The sequence below is a fragment of the Mycetomoellerius zeteki genome, unplaced genomic scaffold (genome assembly GCF_001594055.1).
Source record: "Mycetomoellerius zeteki isolate Tzet28-1 unplaced genomic scaffold, Tzet1.0 scaffold243, whole genome shotgun sequence".
Taxonomy (NCBI): Eukaryota; Metazoa; Arthropoda; class Insecta; order Hymenoptera; family Formicidae; genus Mycetomoellerius; species Mycetomoellerius zeteki.
The window spans coordinates 511,938-535,568 of NW_017257220.1; the positions used below are offsets into that span (position 1 = coordinate 511,938).

Sequence of the window (23,631 nt, forward strand, 5' to 3'; positions counted from 1 at the left end):
ACATTTACAACATATAAAATAATTTTTAAATTTAAAAAACAAGTGTCAATATAATTCATATATCAAAGAATATGTTTGAAGTACTTGATGAATTTTTGATACTCATATAATTTTCTTTTGACAAAAGTAATAATGAAATTGATATAATCTATGCGAAATAAATTTCAGCTTTTAGCAACAATCTATAATATGATAACAGTTTTTTTAATATATCCTAGAAATATTCCTTAATGAAGTTATCAACAATATCATGTGTAATTTCTTACATTTCACCGCTATTAAGTAGCAAACGAAGCTACCATGGATACAAGTGGTCGACAGATGATATTGAACCAACAGATATTAATTTTAGGGATGTACGAAATATTTCCAGACGGGGGATTCTGATCCCCAGGCGTGTAAGGGAAAGATAAGGCACGGTGTGCCTAGCTCATAATCAATGGCTGTCGAGCAAAGTTATAACATGGATGTCAAATAAATTTCCCCGAAGTTACGTCTACGTAATGTTTCTTATACAATCATGCATCACTACAGGTTATTAACACACTGCAGGATACTTGTTCGACATTGAAAATATTATAGCATATATAAGAAATTTATTACTAATCACTTATGTATTTAAGAATATATATAAACAAATATATATGTATAAAACAATAGAATATAATGTCTTTAAGGATCATACACTGAATGTTTGTGTATTAATAGAAATTTATTATGTTTTTATACATGTTTATTCATGTAATAAATTTCTATATAGAGATCCGGGTTCGATTCTCGGCCGAGGTAATATTTTTCGCGATAAATTTATTTACAATTTTTCAGCACATTAACATCTTTCTAATAGGATGCCTGAGTGAGCATTAAATTATTAAATTGATTGTCAATTTAATTTGTGATATTACTACAGTTGCAGTAGTTTAATTGCGTTTATAAATCCGAAAAATCAATTCGGCGCGCAGTTCAAATGACTACATATTTGGTATATAAATTCACATGGAAATTATTTTAAGTATCTAAGATCCAGCTTTGACCGTTATAGGCAAAAGAATTAATTTCGCATTATAAATATTTGATTGAAAAATATATAAAAATATGAGTTACAAAGAAAATGTTATACGAGCTATACATATAATGTATAGGGATATTCCTTACAATGCAGATGCACGAATCTAACTGTCACAGTCAACTTTACGAGTTTTCCGAATAAATTGGTGATTGTAACTCGATGGAGGACCGATCAAGAAAATTGTTACGGATGTGAACGCTACTGGCACGTGGAACAACTGTAATATGATACGTGGTACCACGTGTGTCTCTAAGGATGCAACCATAACGATTGGGGAGTCGAAACTCCCCATAGGCTACGTTTCTGGAATGTCGATGCCTCCATCTGCCACATATCCAGAGACGCGGTAGTGTCTCGCGCCGATTTACGCGCATGCATACGAGACCACCCCGTGTTTCTATACACTGAACAACGTAGAAAAAGAAAGTATATCAGCCATTTTCTTTTCAAAATCCCATTATTCGCATTTTAAATTTAACAACTTAAATCTCGTTAGACATTGTAATACGAAATTGGACCGATGAGAATAAATCCAACGAAATTAAATCTCGTTAGTTACTACTAATATTTCTTTTAAAGATATTTCTAAAAAAATTTAATATAAACAAATTCTAAATCTTTCGTAATCCAATATGTCGCAACTGTGATTTCTGATTAAGGCTTTCGTCCTTTCTCACAGCTGCTGAGATATGGATTTTATGAGTATAATCATTATGAACAAAATTCGAAAATCCCTACGGATGTTCTAGCAGAATGGCGTCATCGTACACCATATGCTGCCCATTTTGGTGATATTCGTCGTCCGCTATGGTGACCAGACGGCGAATAAATCTTATGATACCCTCTCAAAGGGGCGGTCTGATCGGAAAAAGATCGAAACTTTGAATGCGAGGAAATTATGGCCGCTGGTTTCTATTTTACAAATTAAAAAAAAAACGTAGCTTACTTCATGAGTTGTATATGATATAAATTAAAAATTAATTGAGGAACAAATATAATTGGTGCTTATATAATAATTATGTTAAAAGACTCGGTGAAATTACAAAAATAAAATATATATCTTCTAGAATTGTATCAGCTTTAATCAGTTAGCATTATACAAACTGTTATTACATATTATATCTAATTTTCTGTATTTTCGATTTAAGTATTTTCGACACATATAGATATCTGGAGACACGGTAGTGTCTCAGTCTATTTTGATATAAACAACGTTCTTCTGACTTCTTATGAATAAGCAATAAGTACTTTCCTTTTTCGCTCTCATCTTTTATTCTTAAATGTTATTCCTGTCGTGACCGAGCATTCTATTCCCAAGCGTTATTCCCGACTTGGATTGCCTTTACCCTCGCGGCATATCTAGATACACTTGCCAGTCAATATTAATGTCTTTATTAACGACGGTATACTTCTCTCTCGACCTTACGCATTGTTAATCGTAGTGGTAGGATACGAGGAGAAAATGCAAAGTAGAAGTCATTATTATACGTAATGCAAGACTCCGATAATAATTGAGTAACGTTATTTAAAAGAACAATCGTATTATGCAAACGCGAGTATACTCTGTCTCTGATAGAATCGCTTAATTAAGTAGCCTTGGTGTATGTCATACACCGTATATTATCTCATACACCGCGTCATTGTCGTTGACATATATACATATATGGCATGATACAGATTACTGTCATTTTAATATGCAAGTATGAGCTTATCCCTTTATGTTAATGAAATGTATATGGTGTAAGTAAAATATATATATATATATATATCGTAATTTAAGTGTTACTATGTTGGTGAGTTGTTCGACTGTCCACCTTTTACTTAGTTCCGCCTTTGTTTCTCAACTATAAAGAATTACACGTGTTCAAGAGCTGTGAAAACAGTACAGTAAGAACGCAGCATATAAATACGCGGACGCACCACGTATGATCATATTGCGCCCATTAACATGGCGAAAAGTTGCTGCTGCTATCCGGAAAGCAAGGGAGCAGCAACCACGAAGCCTTTAAGCCACGGCGCACGGAAGTTTCCCCACTGATCCTCGGTGCTAGGCGAGTTTAAGCCCTGGGATTCTGGAGTTACTGCCATCATGGCACACCATGCACCACTGCCTATAGGTATAAGTATAGCTTCTAGTGTGCGAGCACAGAGTGTACTTGTAGCCCGAGCGTCTAGCGTTTCATTCGATCTCTTTTTCTCTCTCGTTGCCTCCGCTTTCGCCCATCCCCTGTTACAAACCCCTTCTACAACTGTTCCCTCCCGCACTGATGCTCCCCCTACGGCCCTTCTTCTTTCTCTGTCTCTTTGTCGCGCTCTAACTTCGACTACCTCCCTTTCAGAGTGCGCTTCCATTGCTGAGTCGTGCAACCACGATCTAGTGCATCCCTATCGCGACAACGATCGTTCTCCGGACCACGGTAGCTGATATTTACGGCTTTTGCGGCGCGATGTTGAAGTAGTTAAATTGCTGATATTAAATGAGAAACCCGCGAGAAATTGTTCGCCCAGGATAACGCCGCACCCGCAAGGATTTGCGGGATTTCGGATGAGCATCCCGATAGATATTCGATAGATATATAACGTCATTCTATCATCGGATTATGTTAATACCAAACGCTGATATTTTCTATATTTGACGTTACTTCAATTACGAGAAACTAGAGTTGTATAAATAAAATTAAAAACGAGAAACTAAAAATGTTTTTAGGATCTATAAATTATATCATTTCATTTTTCCTATAATTTATTATTAATTTAATAAATTATTGAAAATATATTATTATATACATAATAATATTAATAATAATAATAATTAAATATAATTTTTGAAACTCTTGTTAGTAAAAAATATTATTAATTATTATATAAAACTAGGAGTTTTTCCTTCAGAAAAGAGAAGAAGTCAAACTTGAAAATGGAATGCTGTTAAGGGGATCAAATGGGATTAGTTCACAATTAGGCCTCATTAGAGTTTTATAACCGTCGCTTTTCATGAATGTATCCCAAAATTTTCGACTAAGAGAATGAAATTATTTAAATATTTAGTACATTGAAATTACCTAATAGAAGATCAAGAATACGTTATATATATAATCTTAATCACATAGCATTAATGATACAGCATGTTTAATATTAAACAAATATAGTACATACATAATTGTAGAAAATAATTACATTAACTTTCCATAACAAATATGGTGTTGGTACGATGAATTGATAAATAAAAGAAGCAAAGGACTTCCTTGTTCTTTAAGAGAAAAACTGTTTGATGAAGAGTAAGCGAGACAAAAAATCAGTTAAGAGAGCTACGTTGGTGTCGCGATGTCTAGGTTGAATTCGAGATCGAAGTTTCCCTTTCTCTTTCTCTTTCTTCTTCCTCATTGCCTCTATTGCCAAGAAAAAGAAAGAAGAGACGAGAAACCAACCGTACGTCGTGAAACGAATTCCCGGCAGAAGCAGCCCCTTCTAAGCTTCATGCAAGGCAAATCAACTTCCAGAAAGAAAGACGATACTCCTAGATTGTGCCAGTAAAGCCTTTTACTTATATTTAAATTCGCGCATGGAGTGAGTAAACGTGTTTTACCGAAGCATCTAGAAAATGCTCAGTGTATACACACAAGTGCGCACGCGCGTATATAAATTTTAAAACGCGCTTTTTCTTGATCAAAGTAACTATCTAATTCTCGGCCAATTTACAGCACACTTAAAGAAATTGGACCCGGAGAATTAATCATCAGACATTATAAGATTGGCTAAGTCGCGCAGAAATTTTCGTCCAGTGCAACTTACGTAAACGCCGGAGAGAAGGATTAGAAATACAATATATTATTCGATGTGCTTTAAACAAAGCTTTGAACGCGGTCGCTCAATCGAAATGGAATCGGGATACACTTAAACGAATTGCGTTTAGTAGATAAATCATTGGAAACCATAGGATTGATTTGCATATCCGATGGAATATTACGGTATATATAGTGCTTCCGTCTGCGATGAAGGGGTGAATGGAAGAGGAGGAGGGGGTCTAAAGTCAGGGATGAGCATTCTCGAGATTGGCTATATTTCACAGTAACCAAAATACAGGCATTGATTGAATGTACATGACGGAGTGCCGTAGGAGTGAAGGGAGTTTTGCTTTATTGTATGTAATTTGTATATTAGCGCCATTCACGCGTTTATTTCACTCGCGAGATTTCCTCAGTAACGTAAATAAAGATTAATTTAGGAGATTAAGGAATTAATGCGATATTCTACGTATAATAGAATGCAGAGATTAACTGATAAATTATAAGAACGTTTATAACACGTCTAAAAACCGCATCATAAATTGTTTAGATCAAAATGTCTTCTTGTTCACGATTTGACAGTCCTAAAAAACTTTTTTTTCTTGCTTCGTGTCGACCGTTTATGTATATCGATTAACCAAAACAAATTTAATAAATATTGTAACAAAGCATAGATGCAAAATATATAAACTAGAAAATAACATTATGTAACATATCAAAAAAGATTAAAGATATTAAAATAAAGTTAATCGAAAAATTTTGCGCATATTTTTTATAAAACAATATAGTTGCCATTTGTAAATTACATGCAACAGAATGCGTATCACATAAAAAATATTAGTGAACATATAATTAATACAGAATAAAATTAAAGGAAGGAAGACTAATACAGAGGGGAATCAGAATACGAGAATACTCTTGGGCAACCCCGTAAAACGTGAAGCAATAAACTAACATGGAATCTAATGGACTAAATGTCCAAGAGATCGATGCTATTAGATGCTTATTGGATTACCTATGGTCCGGCGTACGTGTTCTTCGACAAGAAACATCTAAGGTACTAATCCAATTATAATAGTTATCGCAAAGATATTACCTATGATATTACTAATGATATTGCATATGAATTGCGAATACGAGTATATCTAGGAAACTATTTCAAATGTAATAAAAAATATCAACAACTTAGAAATAAGATGTCATTTAAAATAAATAAATATAAAACGCATATGTTGTCGGTTATTATATTGTTTAATGATATTTCTTTGTGAATTCTTTTATTAGAAATATGATACTAATACAATCAAATTAAGCTTCATGTTATTAAATTTAAAATAAATTCGTTATATTTTAAAATTTGAAAGAATGACTCGAGCGCGCGCGATTATGTGACGATCCTAAGAGAAATATAATATATAGAAATAAAGATCACGAACGTGAAAACTGTTTGCATTCGCACAAATGTTCATAAAAACACGTCTTTTGTAGTCTACTTTTTCGTTCCACTTTTTTAGATGTGTCTAGTTTGAAATTGCGTGACACTATGTATCGCAAATACGAGTGAAAGTTATGAAACATTATAAGGAAAGTTTTCCAAACTCTAAATGAGAAAAATTGAGGAAGAAAAAAAATAGTGCGATTCAAAGGAGAAAATTGAACACGCAATGATAAATAAGCAAAGAGACAAATAAATATTATTAAATGGGACATCAATGGTTGAAAATATGGAAATTTAAAAAAATAATTCAATAATTCATAAATCATTTTACAGTACAGTTCGAAAAACGACATATTTCCCAAAATATTCTAACTATACATAAAAATTGATTTTTATTAAAGAAAAATAACTAAACACTTAAAATCATTTTAATAGTCTCAACGAAAAGTATTGTGACATTTTCGAATATGTCTTGTGAAACTTTTCATCTAGAATTGTGAATTATACGTACATACAGAAGATATATTATTTCAAATAAACAACATTTTACGCCTATATTAATTTGAATAATTCTATATTCTTACAATTCCTTTCAAAAAAGTAACCAAGTATATAAATTTCTTAAAAAAACTTACTGTTACTGCTTTACAGTTATTATACTTTTTATTAATATTTTATTGATTTTTTCCGTCTAGTAAATAGTTACTAATGCACAATAATCGATAAAAAAAACCTATTAGTATGAGCAGCCGAGTAAAAAGGATGGACTTTTAAGATCCTATTGACTCTTGGGTATAGTCCAAGTATAGTGGACGTATATCATAGAGCACTGAGGAGAGGTTCAAGAACAGAAGACCAGTCCTTTAGCCTCGGGAATTCATTATATAGCGAGTACCGTGGCGCCATTATTCACGCATCTCCATTTGCGTGGGCTACTGTCAGACATGGTGAATTACGAGGACGCTGCGACATGCAAAACTGTTAACACTCGTTAATCGTGGAAACTTTCATAAAGTTCAGAATAGAAGAAACGCAATTCACATACATAAATCATATTTGATAGCGAAGTCATTAATCATGAATGAGTATATTGAACGCTTGTATCATTGATCGAGATGCATCGAATTGTGATATCACAAATCATTTTTTCAAACGCACTCCACAAGGTAAGTTCTACAAAAGCAACTAAAATTCTTATAATAAATAAATATGTCGCATTTAATAATAATGACGAGAAAAAATTAACATCAGCGGTAACAAAAATTTTAATAATGTACAAGTTAAACGTATTCAGTAGACAATGCATTTCTTACAAAAGAACGAAATTCGATAAATAATCGAAGAAGTAGAAGCCGGCTGCTCCCAAAAGAGCTGGACAGGCATCACCCTCCGACGAAACCCAATTAAGAAATGTTTTGTCCAAGCAGCGAGGAGGTAGTGGATATCGGGACAAGAAGAAGGAAAAGAGCGTGACGCGAGCCGAATAAGAGCACGAGAAGAAATGGAGAAGGCCATGCGATCGAATATCCCAGCGTGAGTCCAAGAGGAATCGAATCCTCGATCGAGAATTCGAAGCATATACATATACTTGCTGTAGAAACCGAGGGTTTCGCATAGGCGGCAGAACGGCAGCTGTTTGAGCCCAGCAAATTAGTAGCCGGCGCGTGATTGGTCTGTTGCCGCCCCGTCTATATTGCAATACCATCTTCGCCACACTGCTATACTGCCACGATTGTGAGGGCAAGGCAAATGCTCGGTAATGCCTCCTGTACGTGTGCGTTCACCTTTATCCCCTTTCCGTCTTTTCCTCTAACCCTCTCCGTCGCGCCTCTTAGCACCTCGAAACCCTTCCGCGGCAATTTAGTTGCGATATCTTTATGCCGGGATTTACGAGCAGATAATCATCGGAGGGATGTTCCGGCATTTTTCGGTCAAATTATTATTATTTATATTGCATTGCCCCGCGGACAGCGATCTAATGCCTCGCTAGACATTAATTAACTCGGGACCGACGCGGCGGCCGATATGCCAGAGAAAATGACTCTATTACCTCGGCACTCGTTCAAATTACCGGTGTCTACCAAATATGACAATCCAGGCATGATTCAGTATTCAAAATAGTCACCGAATACATCGAGTTTATTTGCATCTACTTAAAGCTCAAATATTCAAAGTTTGTAGGACATCAATTATCTTAAGAAAACACCGTCTAATTGTAATCTAATTGACTATAGTAAACAAAATCAACTACAATTCAGTTAATATTAATAAACATAATTTAGTTAACACAAATTTTGTGTAAAATATTATAATTGTTATGCGCAATTTATCATAAACTTTATAGCTTCAGTATATACTTTCTTGTAAAATTGCTTTATCTGCAAAGATATACTTTAATTCGTTAATATATCCCAGCCGCGTCTGAGCTGCATATTACAGAAAAGCAAAAGATTATTCGGTGTTGCATAGAATTAAATTACTGGGATGCTTTATGGTTCCCCACTGTCCCAACTACCTCTCCTCGTTTTGCTCCGGGTATATCTACTATCTTCCTTCTCTCATCCCTGTCCTTCGGCTAACTTTGTGTATGTGTTTCTTTTTCCCTTCCCACCTGCCCGTTATCCCTTCGCCATGGTGCGCGATACTTCCCGGAATTGAGTGAAAATAAAACTCTAAGGAGTATAGCACGGAGAGAAAGAGAGATAAAGAGGAAGAGGAGGATTGTAAAGGGAATGAGGACGGAGGGAGCGATCGTCACGGAACTCATGCAGCGTGAGTCGACTTAAGGCACGATCGCTGTTACTGCTGATGCTGCCGTTGCTGGTGCATTGCGAGCAGCGGCGGGGTGGTATCTACCTATCTTGATGCGATACAAGCCACCTTCTATGCGATATAATCCCATTGCTGATGGGATCCGACGTGTTGCGCTGTTCAACGAAACCGTGCTAAGATAGAGGCAGCCGTAAATCCTCACTAGCTACCGTAGTCCTAACACCAACAAGTTTCTTTGCCCTTATAAAGTCTAGACTACTGTCTTGTGATTCGCGACGTTTCTCTCGATGAACTACATTGAGGGAGAAGTTTATTCAATCATGTTACAATTGATATGATTCAAAGATAATTTCGAAATTATCTAATAAAAAGTATTTTATACTTGTACGTAATAAATATGAAAACAATTATTCTCCAATATTCTCATTTTTTATTAACAATTAATTATTTTAAAAATACTTTAATCATCAGATTTTGTATGTCTAGTAAATTATAAAATCAAATTATACTTTTTGTACCATATATCTTATTTCTTCCGTATGTCTTATTTCATAAAAATATAAAAATATTAATTTTAATATTTACTTACTCACGTGACTGCATATCGGCTAAATTGTGTGAATGAATGTAATGCTTACCTGCAACTATGCAAAACAAATTTTTGGTAAGAAATACGTGTAAAATTGTTTATGTGATAGATAAAAGTTATAATTTGTATTAAAATTCAATAAAAGATAAGGTATCAAAATATCCAGAAACGTTCCATCATTATATTCATCAATAAATCTTTTAATCTACTTATGTTATTTAAACGATCGTTAAAATTAATGAGACATGTATAAAGCAGAATAAATTATCCATTCCGATCACAGATACACTCGTTACGCATACAGCGCATAGCTTCATTGCATAGCTTCAGTAGCTTGGTTACGCATCGTTAACGAAGAGATAAAAGATGAAAACCGCACGAGCTACCGCAGATCATGATTTCTATTTGTTACTATTCATTTTTGTTACGTTATATTTGCGCTTAAAACAAAATTGCACCGAATATATTTGCCTGTGAAAATATAATAATAATCATGAAATTTCTATACAAATGTACGGAATAATACAATATTTTGTGTTTTAGTTATCACTCGTTTTCTATACGTATATCGTGATGCAACTGTTGCTGTACCACCATTTGAAAAATGAATGATATTAGTGAAATTGACCGTCTCAGTTGTAGGAAAACCCATTCCAGATTGATCGATATCGAGCAATTTCGAGGAGGGAACTCTGGATCGCGCAGGATAACATTGCGCAGCAGAAAGGAGGAGAAAGGGTGGAATACAGCCTTTCGAAAACCAGGTATTCTGGTCCCTTGCTGGAAAAAGTGGTAGGTTGGGCCTGTTTGGTCGCCATCTCCGCCGGCGTCACATCACGTACCGAGGCTTCCAATGGCGGACCCAATATAACGAACCGTCATCGTGCCGGTGAGAAAAAGTTGGACGATGCTTCTCGCGTACCATCGTACCGCCGATTCTAGCTCACGGGAACGAAGGGCCAGAAGAAAAGCGGAGAACAAATAGAATGAAGAGCGAGAGCATATACGTTGGTAAGTGATTGCAGGAGCAAAAGAGTAAAAGTAGAGACCAGACCCTCATTGGAGCGGCTTTCAACTTTCGTTCCTGACCGCATTCACCTAAGGGGAGGCCCCAAGTCGGGCTAATGGGACGCAATTAAATGATTCTTATCAAAGAGGACCGCCGATCGCGCTCACGGGAATGTCGCGAACTAGATGGCGACGGGAGCATGCTTGAGGATCCAGTTGATTCGCTGACCAGGGATGAGTCTAGAAAAATCTTAGCCACGTCCAATTCCATCTCATTAGTGAAGACGACCACTGATTCTTGTCTCTCTTGTGGTCTTAGCGCAAGAAAAGAAAGCCTTCGGAAGCCATGTATGGAACCGGTCTCCCTTCTGTCTCCCTATCTATACACCTCTATATATTCTGCGGTAATATACCGGGTGTCGCTTGTATACCTCATATTTCTTCTCGCGATACGAATAGCTGTGAAAATCCAACATTCTTGTACGTGAACTGCACTAGAATACGAAGTAAAGAGTATAGGAAAACATTGAACTAAGTCGCTGTGCGTTAAGATTCCAGAATGATACCGCATTTTCTATTCTCCTCTGCTATTCAAAGAGTAAATCTCTATCTCTTGCTCTCTAGCTACTAATTTAATTGTGTTGCTGAACTTTATGGTTCAGCTTTTGTATCGGTCACTGACCGATTCTTCGAAGAGGTAAACATCGCTAATCTTCAATATCTTAATTTTCAGAATAGTTGTATCCTATAGAACTTGTAAAAACGATTCTAACGATATTTACGATTTTTATTCAATGTTTATTCAATGTTCTATGTTTATCATAGAACAATAATGGAAAGATATTCAAATCTATTCTTTAAACAGAACACCCCATATATCTGGCCACGCTTATATTCCGTATGCGCATATATTGTATACCTATACATATATTGTAGCCCATACTTACATGCACCATGCACATGCATGCGCTGCAAAACAAAGCAAGCTCGTTAAAAGGTGCATTGCAACGACTGCACTCTTTGCTCTTCGGTACATCCTACTGCCGGGTCGATCTGTAGTTCCGATTTGCTCAACTAGTTTAGCTTGCTTATTTAAATGTTTTTCACAAACAGATATAAAATTATACTTAAACACGTTTTGATTCCACTCATAATCATAGGAATTATTTGGAAAAAAATTGCCTCAAATTCCTAATCATTGTTTGAAAAAAAACTTCTTTTCCCTTTTTTTCATTGTAAAATCGCATACCATATTGCGAAATGGATTACATGAAGCAATATTTTTGGTTAATAAAAAAGTCGTACAAAATATACATTTTCAAATAAAGAATATTATCATCTTATATTATATAATATAATAGTTTAGACTGAATACTTTTCGAAATAAAAATAAATATGTTTATGTACACACATAGGGATGTTAGTTAACAAAATAAATAAAAAATTTACAAGAAAACTGGTAAATATTCATTTAAAATGTTTATACTTTCTAAACAAGAAATATAGGTATATCTATAGAAATTAATTTTTAAGTCATTATTATTATACGTATACCAAATCACACCTACTTTTAATAAAGTTAATAGAAAAAAAATAATATGTATGATTTCAAGATATTTACTTTTCTATAATAAGGGTGCAATTAGAAAGGATCCATTATTCTTTAATGGAAAAAATAAATTTAATTTTTCATTTATATCGATACACGAAAATATTAAAGGATAAGAGACCGGTAGTCTTAAGGTCGAGATAAAATCCGAACGTTGAAATATTACCTTATTAATGCCGACTACTTTATTAACGTCAAGTGTTCACGCGTGCACAGTTGATCAAGGTGGTAATCAGTATCTCCCAATAAAATTATTTTCGCCCCACGAAACGTTGGCAGAGACCGCTTTACTTGTCGATAAAGAGCGGATTCTTCATAAGCCCACCTAACCACATAACTTTCGTGCTGGCAGACAAGAAGAATAAAAGAAAATATAGAAGGTGATCGGCCTTTCCTCGAGGTGGAGTCATGCGAGCGGGCTTGTAGACCTGGTTGTAGAGAAAAAGAGGAGAAGGGCAGCAGAGAAAGAGAAAAGGATCAAACGGGCTTAAGGTAAAGAGTGTGTAAGAAAGAGAAGGAACAGAACGAGAGAGAAAACAGAAAGAGAAAGAGAGAAAGCTTCGAGAGAGAAGAACCAACCGGGCAGACATAGCTCTCGAGTTTGCACGACGAGTTTATGCGATTTTTACACTCGATCTGATTTTTTGGCGGCGCCCCTCGCTCTCGTAAGACAGATATATATCCCATGGCTATACAAGAGCCGCGCGTATAAAGACATCGAAGCGAAGCCAACGAGAATTTCTCATCCCATTCCCTTCGCGTTTCTCTTCTCCCCGCGTCAGCCTCCTTCTCGATTCTCGTTGCCCCATCCCGTTTGCCACCATACTTGGTATACCTTTCTTTTCTACCAACCGCTTCCTTTCACCTCCTCCTTTTTCACCTCCTTCTACTCCGGGCCCAAGATGGGATACAAGAAGACGAAAAATCGAAGGGCCTCGCCCATAACCGGTTCAGTCTTTCTCTCATCATCGTACTTTCCGACTCTCTCTCTCTCGACTAACCGCCGTTCTAACAACATGCTGACCTGCTCTATATTATAGACTATAGATAATCTGCTTCTCTCGGTCAATCGCATGTATTATTGCACATTTATTAAAATATGTGATAACACACGCAAAAAATAAGAATCAGTTGTTTTATTATGTCTATTCAATTTTTATGAATATTCTGAATCTTAAAAGAAATCGTAATGTGCGTATGCATTAAATTGCAATTAATACAATGAAAAAATAACTATACAAATTAAATAAATTTTTAATTAGCTTTACATTACTATGTAGAATAAAAATAACAAACGAGAAATAATTATTATTTGCGGAAAAACAGTAAAAATGAATAAAAATATTTTTATATAATTTTCTAGTTCTACATAATTTAATTTCTAAAGATGTTGCGTAAAAATTATTTGAAACAAAAAAATAAATCGGTTTCATACAAACGGAATTTTAATTATATTTTAAATTTCCTTTATTTTTTATTTTCCTTATTTTCAATCGCGCGCGCGCGTTATCTTCAAGAGATTGCCATTAATCTAGCCTTTAAACTGTTATCTGTTCAAATCAATTGGAACTAAATTAATTTATACGTTTCATATTAAAATTAATATAGTCTATAGAACTGTATTTGAGTATGGTATATATTTCGACAAATTTTCGTTAATTCATAAATTTTAAAAAATTTAATCTTATAATCTTACGATCAATAAACGTGTGAAAAGAAGTACAATTGTTAATATTATTCAAACCAAGAAGAAAGACCTATACAGGTAGACGTAGGACACAAGTATGCAGAATAAGTACAACGCGTATGGACCAACCTTCCTGCATACATAACCAACGACGGGCAAGAGTGTAAAAGCGAGACCAAAGAGTTAAAAAGAAAAAGCGCATAGAACAGCATCCACTCATCACGTGGCGTGTAGCCGGCTTTTACATAAGTGACCATGCCGCTTGGCGGTGAGAGCGAACGAACGCTTTTACAACTCAATGTTAGATACTGAAGACTTCTCGCGGCTCTCTCTCTCTCTCTCTCTCTCTCTCTCTCTCTCTCTCCCTCCCTCTCCCTCTTTATTTACCTTCATGTCTTATACCTTGCTCTAACCTTAACCTCCAACTACATGAGTGGGTCATTTGGACCCAGGTGAAAATTTTAGTCGACCACTATTTTTGTACGATTAATATTGCAAAGTTGAAGTGAGGAGGTAAAAAACTTTCTCTGTGTTGTGTCGATCACCATGATGCAATTGTTTCGTTGTTGTTTTAACGCTAATTGTGATGCAATAAAAGTTTGGTTTAGACGACTTGGACCCGTCAAATGTAAATTCGACAGATTTTTGTCGAAAGTGAAAATTCGTTTTTAGTAAGTGCCTGTTTATTAGTACTGTATTTTTTCAAATGTATGTGTTGTTTTCTTATAAAATATATACATAAAATATATTGATTGTCAAAAAAAGCATTTTTCCAAGAGAGGAGTCTTGACGAAACGATCGGTCTATTTTTTCGGGGTTATAAAATCGTGAGTAAATAATGTCGAAATCATTATATATTTAATATAAAATATTTTCATTGCATTTTGTTTTTTAAAGAAGAAAATACCTGACATACTTCCGATATCATTTTTTCGAGCATGTATACACGGAGAGAATTTTTTCTAGAGTTTAAATGATATTACCATATTTTCAGGGTAAATTTTAAAAGAAGATTCTCTCCGTGTAAAAATACCCCCATGTCACTTGTGCAAATAATTATACTTTTTGGAATGATCAATATAACGTATTTTTTTCTTAAATTCACATTTTCCTCTTTTCAAAACACTACTTATTTTTATTTATATCTTTTTTTATCATAAAATATGATTTTTTGAAAACTGATTATTACACTCTTATTTCACAAATTGTTCTTTAATATCTTTTGGCATAACTTTTTCAATTATTATCAAAACCTTTTTATGTTTTGATATTTCGACTCTATATACACATTGACATTTCATTTAAAAAAAATATTTTCTATTGAGATTTGTGATAATTATAGAATCAGTCGAAAACGCCATGAATGACTTGGACCCAGACATGTAAATTAAGACTCTAAAACGAGACATACAGTTGAGGTGAGTATTGATTTTAACAAGATCGATTGTGTAAATACACGTGCATATACAGATAGTAATGTTTCTCTTTGTTGTCCGAGAGACATTATACATAGATAATAATGGATATAAAATAAAATGTACCGATTAAATTTAGGATCCAATAAACCATACTACATTGAAGATTAAACAATTTCAATAACAAAAATCGGCGAGTTAAAAAAATTCAATTTCGCTCCGAAATCTGACAAAATAAGAGGGAAAAAATCAATAGCGGAACAATATTATCTTGGTAGATTCTTTAAATAGATTTCGAGGTATTTCGACACCAACCCTAAAAAGAAAAGATCGGAAACTCTTATCTCTCTGCATCCCTCGCGTATCTCTTATCCATTATACGTTTGCCTTGCTCCATCGATCCTTCTTTACCCGTTAAGCGAGTTTCAGATGAGTTTTTCTGTTTATATAAGGAATCATGTTGATAATAAAACATTGTGCAGACAGATCCAGCTTTCAATTAATTAGATAAAGATTTATGTTGTTTATATTAAGCATAATAATACACATGAATATTTCATTGTGAAAAATTATTTCAAACAAAAGGAATTAGTTTCTAATTTTTTTACATTAAGTCAGTTTTGGATTCTTAATGAAGATTTAACAAAGACAGCAAAAAGACAGATTTTGCGTAAAATGTAATATGATCATATAAAACTATAATATTAAAAATATTTTTTAATTTATTGTATATAATTTAATTAATTTCGAATCAATTGTCCGAGAGTATTAAAACACCAGTAATTCTTAACTTATTATACATATGATCAGAAAAAGATACTTTTGCGCACACTAAGCTTTACAATTAGGGCCATCACACACAAAATTACATAAACTGCATAACCATAGCATAAAGCCCCTAGACCAATAAACATCTTATGTAAATCAACATAACGTTTTTATGTTGGATGCTTATTGGTTCAGCGGCCTTATGTTATGGTTACGCAACTTATGTCATTTTGTGTATGGTGGTACTTACTACATAATCCGTATATCGGATAACAAAGTAAGGTAGTTCCGCCAGTTGCAAAAACATGCTTTATTTTTTTGCTAAAATATTTATTGCTAAAATAGAATTTATTCCGTTTCAATATTTTTTCGCATCTATTTTAAGAATTTCTCAATCAATCATATTTTATTTCTTTTAGCACTTAAATCCGATCTAGACGAATAACTATAACGGTGAGCGAAAAATTCATGTTAAAAAAATATATACGTAATATTTATTTATCTGAGTTAATAGATAAGCATGTTGCACTGTTAAATCTATAGTGTCAAATTTAACCTACCGTGAGTCGCCACTGCTCCTACTCGTCGTTATTTTATACTAAAACAATGGTTATATTTGACACTATGTGTTAATTTGATATTGTATAGTGTCAAATTGACACGGTATAGTGTCAAATTTAACTATCATTTTGATAAAAAATAACGATATACTTAGTAGGAGCAGTGGCGACTCACGGTAGGTTATATTTGACACTATAAATTTAACAGTGTGGATTTAAGATAAAAGTGCTTCGCTTATATTAATCAAAATTAATCATTCATAAGTAATAAATTTTAATTTCGATATTCGTATGTACAAATAAATTATAAATAATAATTATTGTTTGTTTGATAAAATAATAATTGTTAGTTTGATTTGTTATACGGATAAATAATATTATAAATTAATCATTTATAAACGTGAAAGTTTTGTGATATTTCCAAACACATTGAGATACTCCGAGATGTGTCCACGTGCAACTGTTTTGCGTGCATCGTCACTTAATGTAAATAACACCTGTTTTCGACTGGTACCGTTGTAAGAAAAGCAATGCGTTCTTGCAAATCACCAAGAAACATCCAACATCATGTCTACACATGTGCTATTCTGAAAGTCTATTGTGCATCTTGAAATATGAAAAAGAAAATGACAAAAGCGAGCAAACTTACTAGAATATCTACTAATTTCACTGATCAACACCTATTGAATTTGCTCACTTTTGTAATTTTCACCACGTTTCAAGATACCCAATCAATCTCCTGATTTATATGGATTACGAATAATGGCTTCAGCACTCTTGCATAATGCATAGTGCATAAGGGAATCAACCAACCGAAATTCTTCTTTTCCACATTGAAAAAAATGCATATAATTTTACATGGAAATTACACGTTTATGACTGAAAAATTATCTAAATTACTTAAATATGATTGGAAATTTACTGAAAATTGTAAATTTTCAATCATATTTAAGTAACTTTCCAGTCACGAACATACACTGAAAAAAATGCATGTAATTTTACATGGAAATTACATGTATATGACTGGAAAACTATCTAAATTACATAAATATGTTTGGAAATTTACTGGAAATTGTAAATTTCCAATCATATTTAGGCAATTTTCCAGTCATGAACATGTAATTTCCATGTAAAATTACATGTATTTTTTTCAGTGCATAGAATGGGAGGAAAAGAAAGATTCTGATTAGTTAGTTCATTCGTTTATGCACTATGCGTTCGTTATGCAAAAGTCTGTGCTGTTCGTCATAAAATAAAAAATGCAAATGCACCAAAACGTTAAGAATTACATATTCTAATTTTGAATAAAAATTACGAGACTTGATTTGCTTAGTTCGCGCAGTATTTGCGCTTACCAATATATTCAGAGAAAAACGATTTAATTGCGTAGTCCAACCTCTGTGTTTACCTTCATTCCGCGTGTCCAAATAAAACGGGTTTTCATTTACATTAGAAAATTTAAGAAAGCGCGACGATAACCACGCAATTAAAATGCTGGAGCACGTACACAAATTGTAGATATAATCCGCAGAAGAAAAAGTTAATGGTTGTTACTATATGAGATTACGTATGAAATGCAAATTGCGGCATATATAATTTTTACCATGAGTACTTTTGCTAAACTTTTACCCGCCCGCACAGTACCTAATGCATATAATGAAACCGTTTAAAAATAATTTCAACTGCTCCGTATTATCGTACTACGAAAGTGTTGAATTACAACTTTTTCCCCATGTTAAATCAAACTCAGAAAAACTAAATATATTTCGTGTTGCTGATCAAGCCCTTTATTCGAGTTTGATCCAAGTTTCGTCAACAATACATCTTCCGTTTCGCACTAATTGAAGGCACTCGTTTCACATACACATACACAAGCCCGCGCGAATATGTAGGTGTGAACTCTCTTATAAGATGGCTACAGCTGTTGCGCTTCGCGCGATAGGAAGTCCGCGAGATCAATCGATAATTACGTACCTTTGTCGGTGGTCAATCGGTGGCATTGCGAGCGAGCTGGTAATCGTTTGAAATCGCCGTGGGAAACAGTAAGAAAATTATCACAGTTGAAACCGCGAGGGACGAGTCTCGTACAACGACACGGCAGCCATATTGGACGGCCCTCGCCACTCCCCGGAGTCCCCGTCGCGGTAACTGTTGCCGGTGAGCGTTCGTGCGATCGAGCTGCCGCCTATCGGCGTCCCGTGGCTTCCATCGCATCGACCAAGCTCCATCAGCAGTGTTGTGCAGCCACACAACACTCCCATCTCGTGACGCTCTCTCGTGGACTGGACGAGTCGCCATATTGGCACGGCGCGACATGCGCAGATTGGGCGGACTGGTCCGAGCCAAACGTCCGCGTCCGTCGGATTACGCCTACGTCACGTGTCAATTCTCCGTGCCGTTAAAAATCTTACGAGATACATATACAAAAATAATTGCCGAGTGTTCTTACAATACGGTGTGATCGCATGCACGGAAAGATATTTTTTATAGAAAACATTTGTCTGGGCATTATCGCGTCGTGGTTAAAGCCGTGACGTGACGGGAATGAGACGGAGAGACCTAAGATTGAGTGTGCGTGACTGCGAAAGTGTTGTGTCTGCACAGTGATTTCCTTGATAAATTTCTCGTAATAATTTCCTTGCACGCGACTTTATTCCAGCCTTTAAAACTGTATGTGAAATCTTTTGCGCTTGCTCCGATATCAACAAGAATTATTTCTGGCATGTGCAGCTGCCTCTGTAAATGGCTTCTACACGTGTGAATCACGCCTGCGCCATTGAGTACACGCACATAATAGGAAGGATGTGTGTAACTTGGTAATCTCTGATGAAATTTCGTACTTATACAAGCAGTAACAATTACTTTCATATCTGTAGATCAGTTGCCAAGATTAAGGCCGGAAAGGATTTTCAAAGAGCGAAATAAATAAATTTCGTTAATGTATTAGCTTAATGTATCATTAACTTCTTTAATTTTCAATTAATGTATTAGTAACTTCTTTAAGATTAAACATTATTAGGTATAATAATATGATAAAATGACATTTTTTTTAAGTAGTGTTTAAACTTTATGAAGATAAATTATTCTTGCACATATTTATGATTATTTGTTCATATCTGTATAATATATGTATACATATACGCATGTCAGATTGTTGCTATCGAATTATATACATGTGAAATTATGATAAAAATATTTAACAATTTTTTTAACATATATATATGAAATTCATATGTTAAAAAAACTGTTAAATATTTTCATCATAATTTCACATGTATATAATTCGATAGCAACAATCTGACATACATATATGTATACATATATTATATGAACAAATAATCATAAATATGTGCAAGAATAATTTATCTTCATAAAGTTTAAACACTACTTAAAAAAATGTCATTTTATTTGTAGGTACAGAAGAATATGTACATAGAATATGGAAGATATATGGTAATAAAAAAGCACGATAATACTTTCATCGGAACAGATATGTACGTACAATCTTTAAAGATTTATTATATCCATAATAAAAGCAAAAATTTCTCACATTTTTTTTAATATAAAAAATTGTAACATAAAATATCGTTATAATATATGATCTATAGAACATAGAAGATTATGGTAATAAAAGATCCGTGCATGTGCATACGCGCATATATGGATTTCTATATGTGTGTGTGTGTGTGTAACGAGCAAAGAAAAAAATTTATGACCATAAATTTTCTCTATTTTATTCGCTTGATTATTATCGATGTAACACTATAATGTTAACAAGAGAAGTTCGACGTGCCTTGAATTCGTCTATATTGTCTACACATAAACGTACACACTTTGAATTCCAAGAAGAAACCATGGTTTTTATGCTAAGCTGACATTCCGTTAAGTATGCGCGAGATGTATTGCGTAAGATTGTTTGCAGACTCAAGTAAGCGGATTTCAACGAATAAATATTCTTACACAGTGGTATAATGTTTTTCAACTCGATATAAACTTCCCCATTGAACAGTCTAATAATAATCTATTTTTCTGAAACATTTAATACGTCCATTCAACATCTTAACGCAAACACATTTAGATTAATTGAATTATAAAATTACGATTCTAAAATCTTAACATAGTTGGAATATATGAGTCAAACAAAATTGATTACGTTATAAATTTTAATTCTTGAAATATTGTCATTTATAATAAAGCAAAATTGCCATTCAGAATTTATCCTTGTTAAAATTAATCGATTACTTATCTTTATCCTGCAGAAAATATCTCGTATGGTAAAATAAAATTTTGGCATGTGTAAATTTTTTTATAAATAAATTTAAACTGAAAAGTTAATATCTTTCAAATATTTGATAGAATAATCCTTAAGGATAGATATATGTCGAGTTCACGTCGGAGCATGTAGTGCGAAAATTCGAGCACCTGACTCGTCTTCGGAAACAACGGTTATGGCTTCACCGCGAACGGAACCCACCGGATAGTTTCGCGGGCGGAGCTAATTTACGTGAAGTCGGGCAATAAACATCGCGTCTCTCACTAGAGAATACCGCCGAACGTGCATATACACGTATACATACGACCTACGCGGTAAAGGAGCGAGAGAGAAAAGCGTCGAAGTGCGTTCGTGTGTATGAACGAGAACCATACGCACGTAGAGCGCAACAGTAGTCGTAGCGCTGGTTAATTAGGGTTTAAGTTTATGAGGTGCAGGGCGCACGCCCCACTCCTCCCCCCACCCCTCCTACTTGCCCCATCTCTCTCCCAACCTCTCGCCCCCCACTGAATCCGCCGCAACCCCAACGTCTACCCATCCCCTACGCACTAACAGCAAACCACTATACCAGGAACAGTAGCGTCGCCCTTTGCATTTATCTGTACATTCACTGGCGCACAATCGCGCATATACATGTACGCCCGGGATATCAAACTTCACACGCGAGAGCAATAATAAATGTTGGACGTTCGCAGCTTTGCAGGTTTATCGCTGTTACCGCAGATTTACGTGGATTCACAATAAAAAAAGGACGAACGTTGGATGTATAGGGCAATGAAAAGATGGTGATTACAGTTTCCGCTCGCTTCCAACGGCACATGGAATGAAAAACCCGATACTCACTGTTGTTCGAAGCACTCGTCGTTCGTTGTGAATATCTGGATATTAGAATGCGATAGAGTTTTCCGCCTGAACAGATGTAGCTTTAATTTGAATATAAAAATATTATACAAGTTGAAATTAGGATTAAGTATCTTGTTGCAAAGATTTAAGGAAAACATTCTTGTCATATTTATTATTTTAAATTTACTAGATTTTATATATTTATGTCTATTCTGCTACTGAAATTGAAGATTTGTTCATAAAATAAATGAAACTGATTATTAGTTGAGCTTTCATCCTATGTTCACTAATGGTGTACACCATATAAAGGCTGAATGGTTTTTTTAACACCCTGTATAAAAGACATTTGGAGAAAAAATGTCGTGTTGATAGTTTATTCCAGCGATATTTCTCGTTATATAATACTAGCAGAGATCTATACTCTATAATTATATATTTTTAAACAGAGTTCCGGCTACAATTTCTTTAATTTTCGTTTTTTAGTATAAAAAATGCAGAGCTCTTTTTATTTTTATAAGGAACCGAAAACTATCAAAAAAGTGCTACTATCATTATTTCTTTCATTTTAATAGAATGTCATGCTAACTTCACGGATACCCAAAAATAGGAATGGTGAAGTTACACTGTTAAATTTATAGTGTCAAATTTAACCTAACGTGAGTCGCCACTGCTCCTACTAAATATATAGTTATTTTTTACCAAAACGATAGTTAAATTTGACATTATATCGTGTTAAATTGACACTGTATAATGTTAAATATAACTATCGTTTTGGTATAAAATAACGATATAATTGAGTAGGAGCAGTGGCGACTCACGTTAAGTTAAATTTGACACTATAAATTTAACAGTGTAACTTCACTATTCCTATTTTTGGGTATCCGTGAAGTTAGCATGACATTCTATTAAAATGAAAGAAGTAATGATAGTAGCATTTTTTTGATAGTTCTCGGTTCCTTATGAAAATAAAAAGAGCTCTGCATTTTTTATACTAAAAAACGAAAATTAAAGAAATTGTAGCCGGAACTCTGTTTAAAAATAATTATAGAGTATAACTCTGCTAGTACTATATAACGAGAAATATCGCTGGAATTGCAATAAACTTGCACGTTAAGTTAAATTTGACACTATAGATTTAACAGTGTAACTTTTAAACGACATTCTGTCTAAAAAATCAAAATTGAAAATATAGCGTGTTAACTTCACGAATTTAGCATGATACTTCCTCTCTAAAGTACAAGAAAAAGATAAATATTTCCACTTTTAACTACAGATTCCGTTAATACTATTCGGGTTCTACCAATATGTGTAATTTGAAAATAAAATTCCAACAATTTATCAATTTTAATACACATTAAATACAGGATGTTAAAAAACATTCAACATTTATATTGTAGGTACACAGTACACACCGTACTAAGATGAGTAAAAAAGCCTTAGTAGAACATAAATCGGAAACTCAACCGTTTCTAGATATAAACGATTTTGTTTGTTAGTATCATAATTATTTTATTGGCTTTTACGTGTCGTATGCGACGTTATGTAAAGTATCTTTGCAAAATTTATATACTGTTAGATCAAAGGAGTAATGATAATCCAATCCCTTGAAATTAAGATGAAAGTTAAAAATAACATTTTGTTATTTTTAACTTTTATACATATAAAAATGTAAATTAATCAATTTCTTTAGTTAATTTCAAAATGATCTACAGTAACGTACATGCATTTAATAAATAATAAACTAAAGTCAAATTAAATTTAATTAACATTTTTTTAAGTTAATTTATTTAACCACATTAATTAAATTAATGACATATT

At 34.0% G+C, this 23,631-nt stretch overlaps 1 protein-coding gene across 3 annotated transcripts in view; it reads right to left on the reverse strand.

The window, feature by feature from the left end:
• Positions 1-23,631, reverse strand: part of Ubx (ultrabithorax) — a 109,433-nt gene that overhangs the window by 42,184 nt on the left and 43,618 nt on the right. For 2 of the 3 annotated variants that reach the window (XM_018449338.1, XM_018449337.1), the window contains exon 2: positions 9,700-9,705. The exons of the other annotated variant lie outside the window; for it this stretch is intronic. In XM_018449338.1, coding sequence (XP_018304840.1) covers positions 9,700-9,705 — 6 coding nt within the window. The remainder of the gene's footprint in view (positions 1-9,699; positions 9,706-23,631) is intronic. 3 annotated transcript variants of the gene reach the window in all.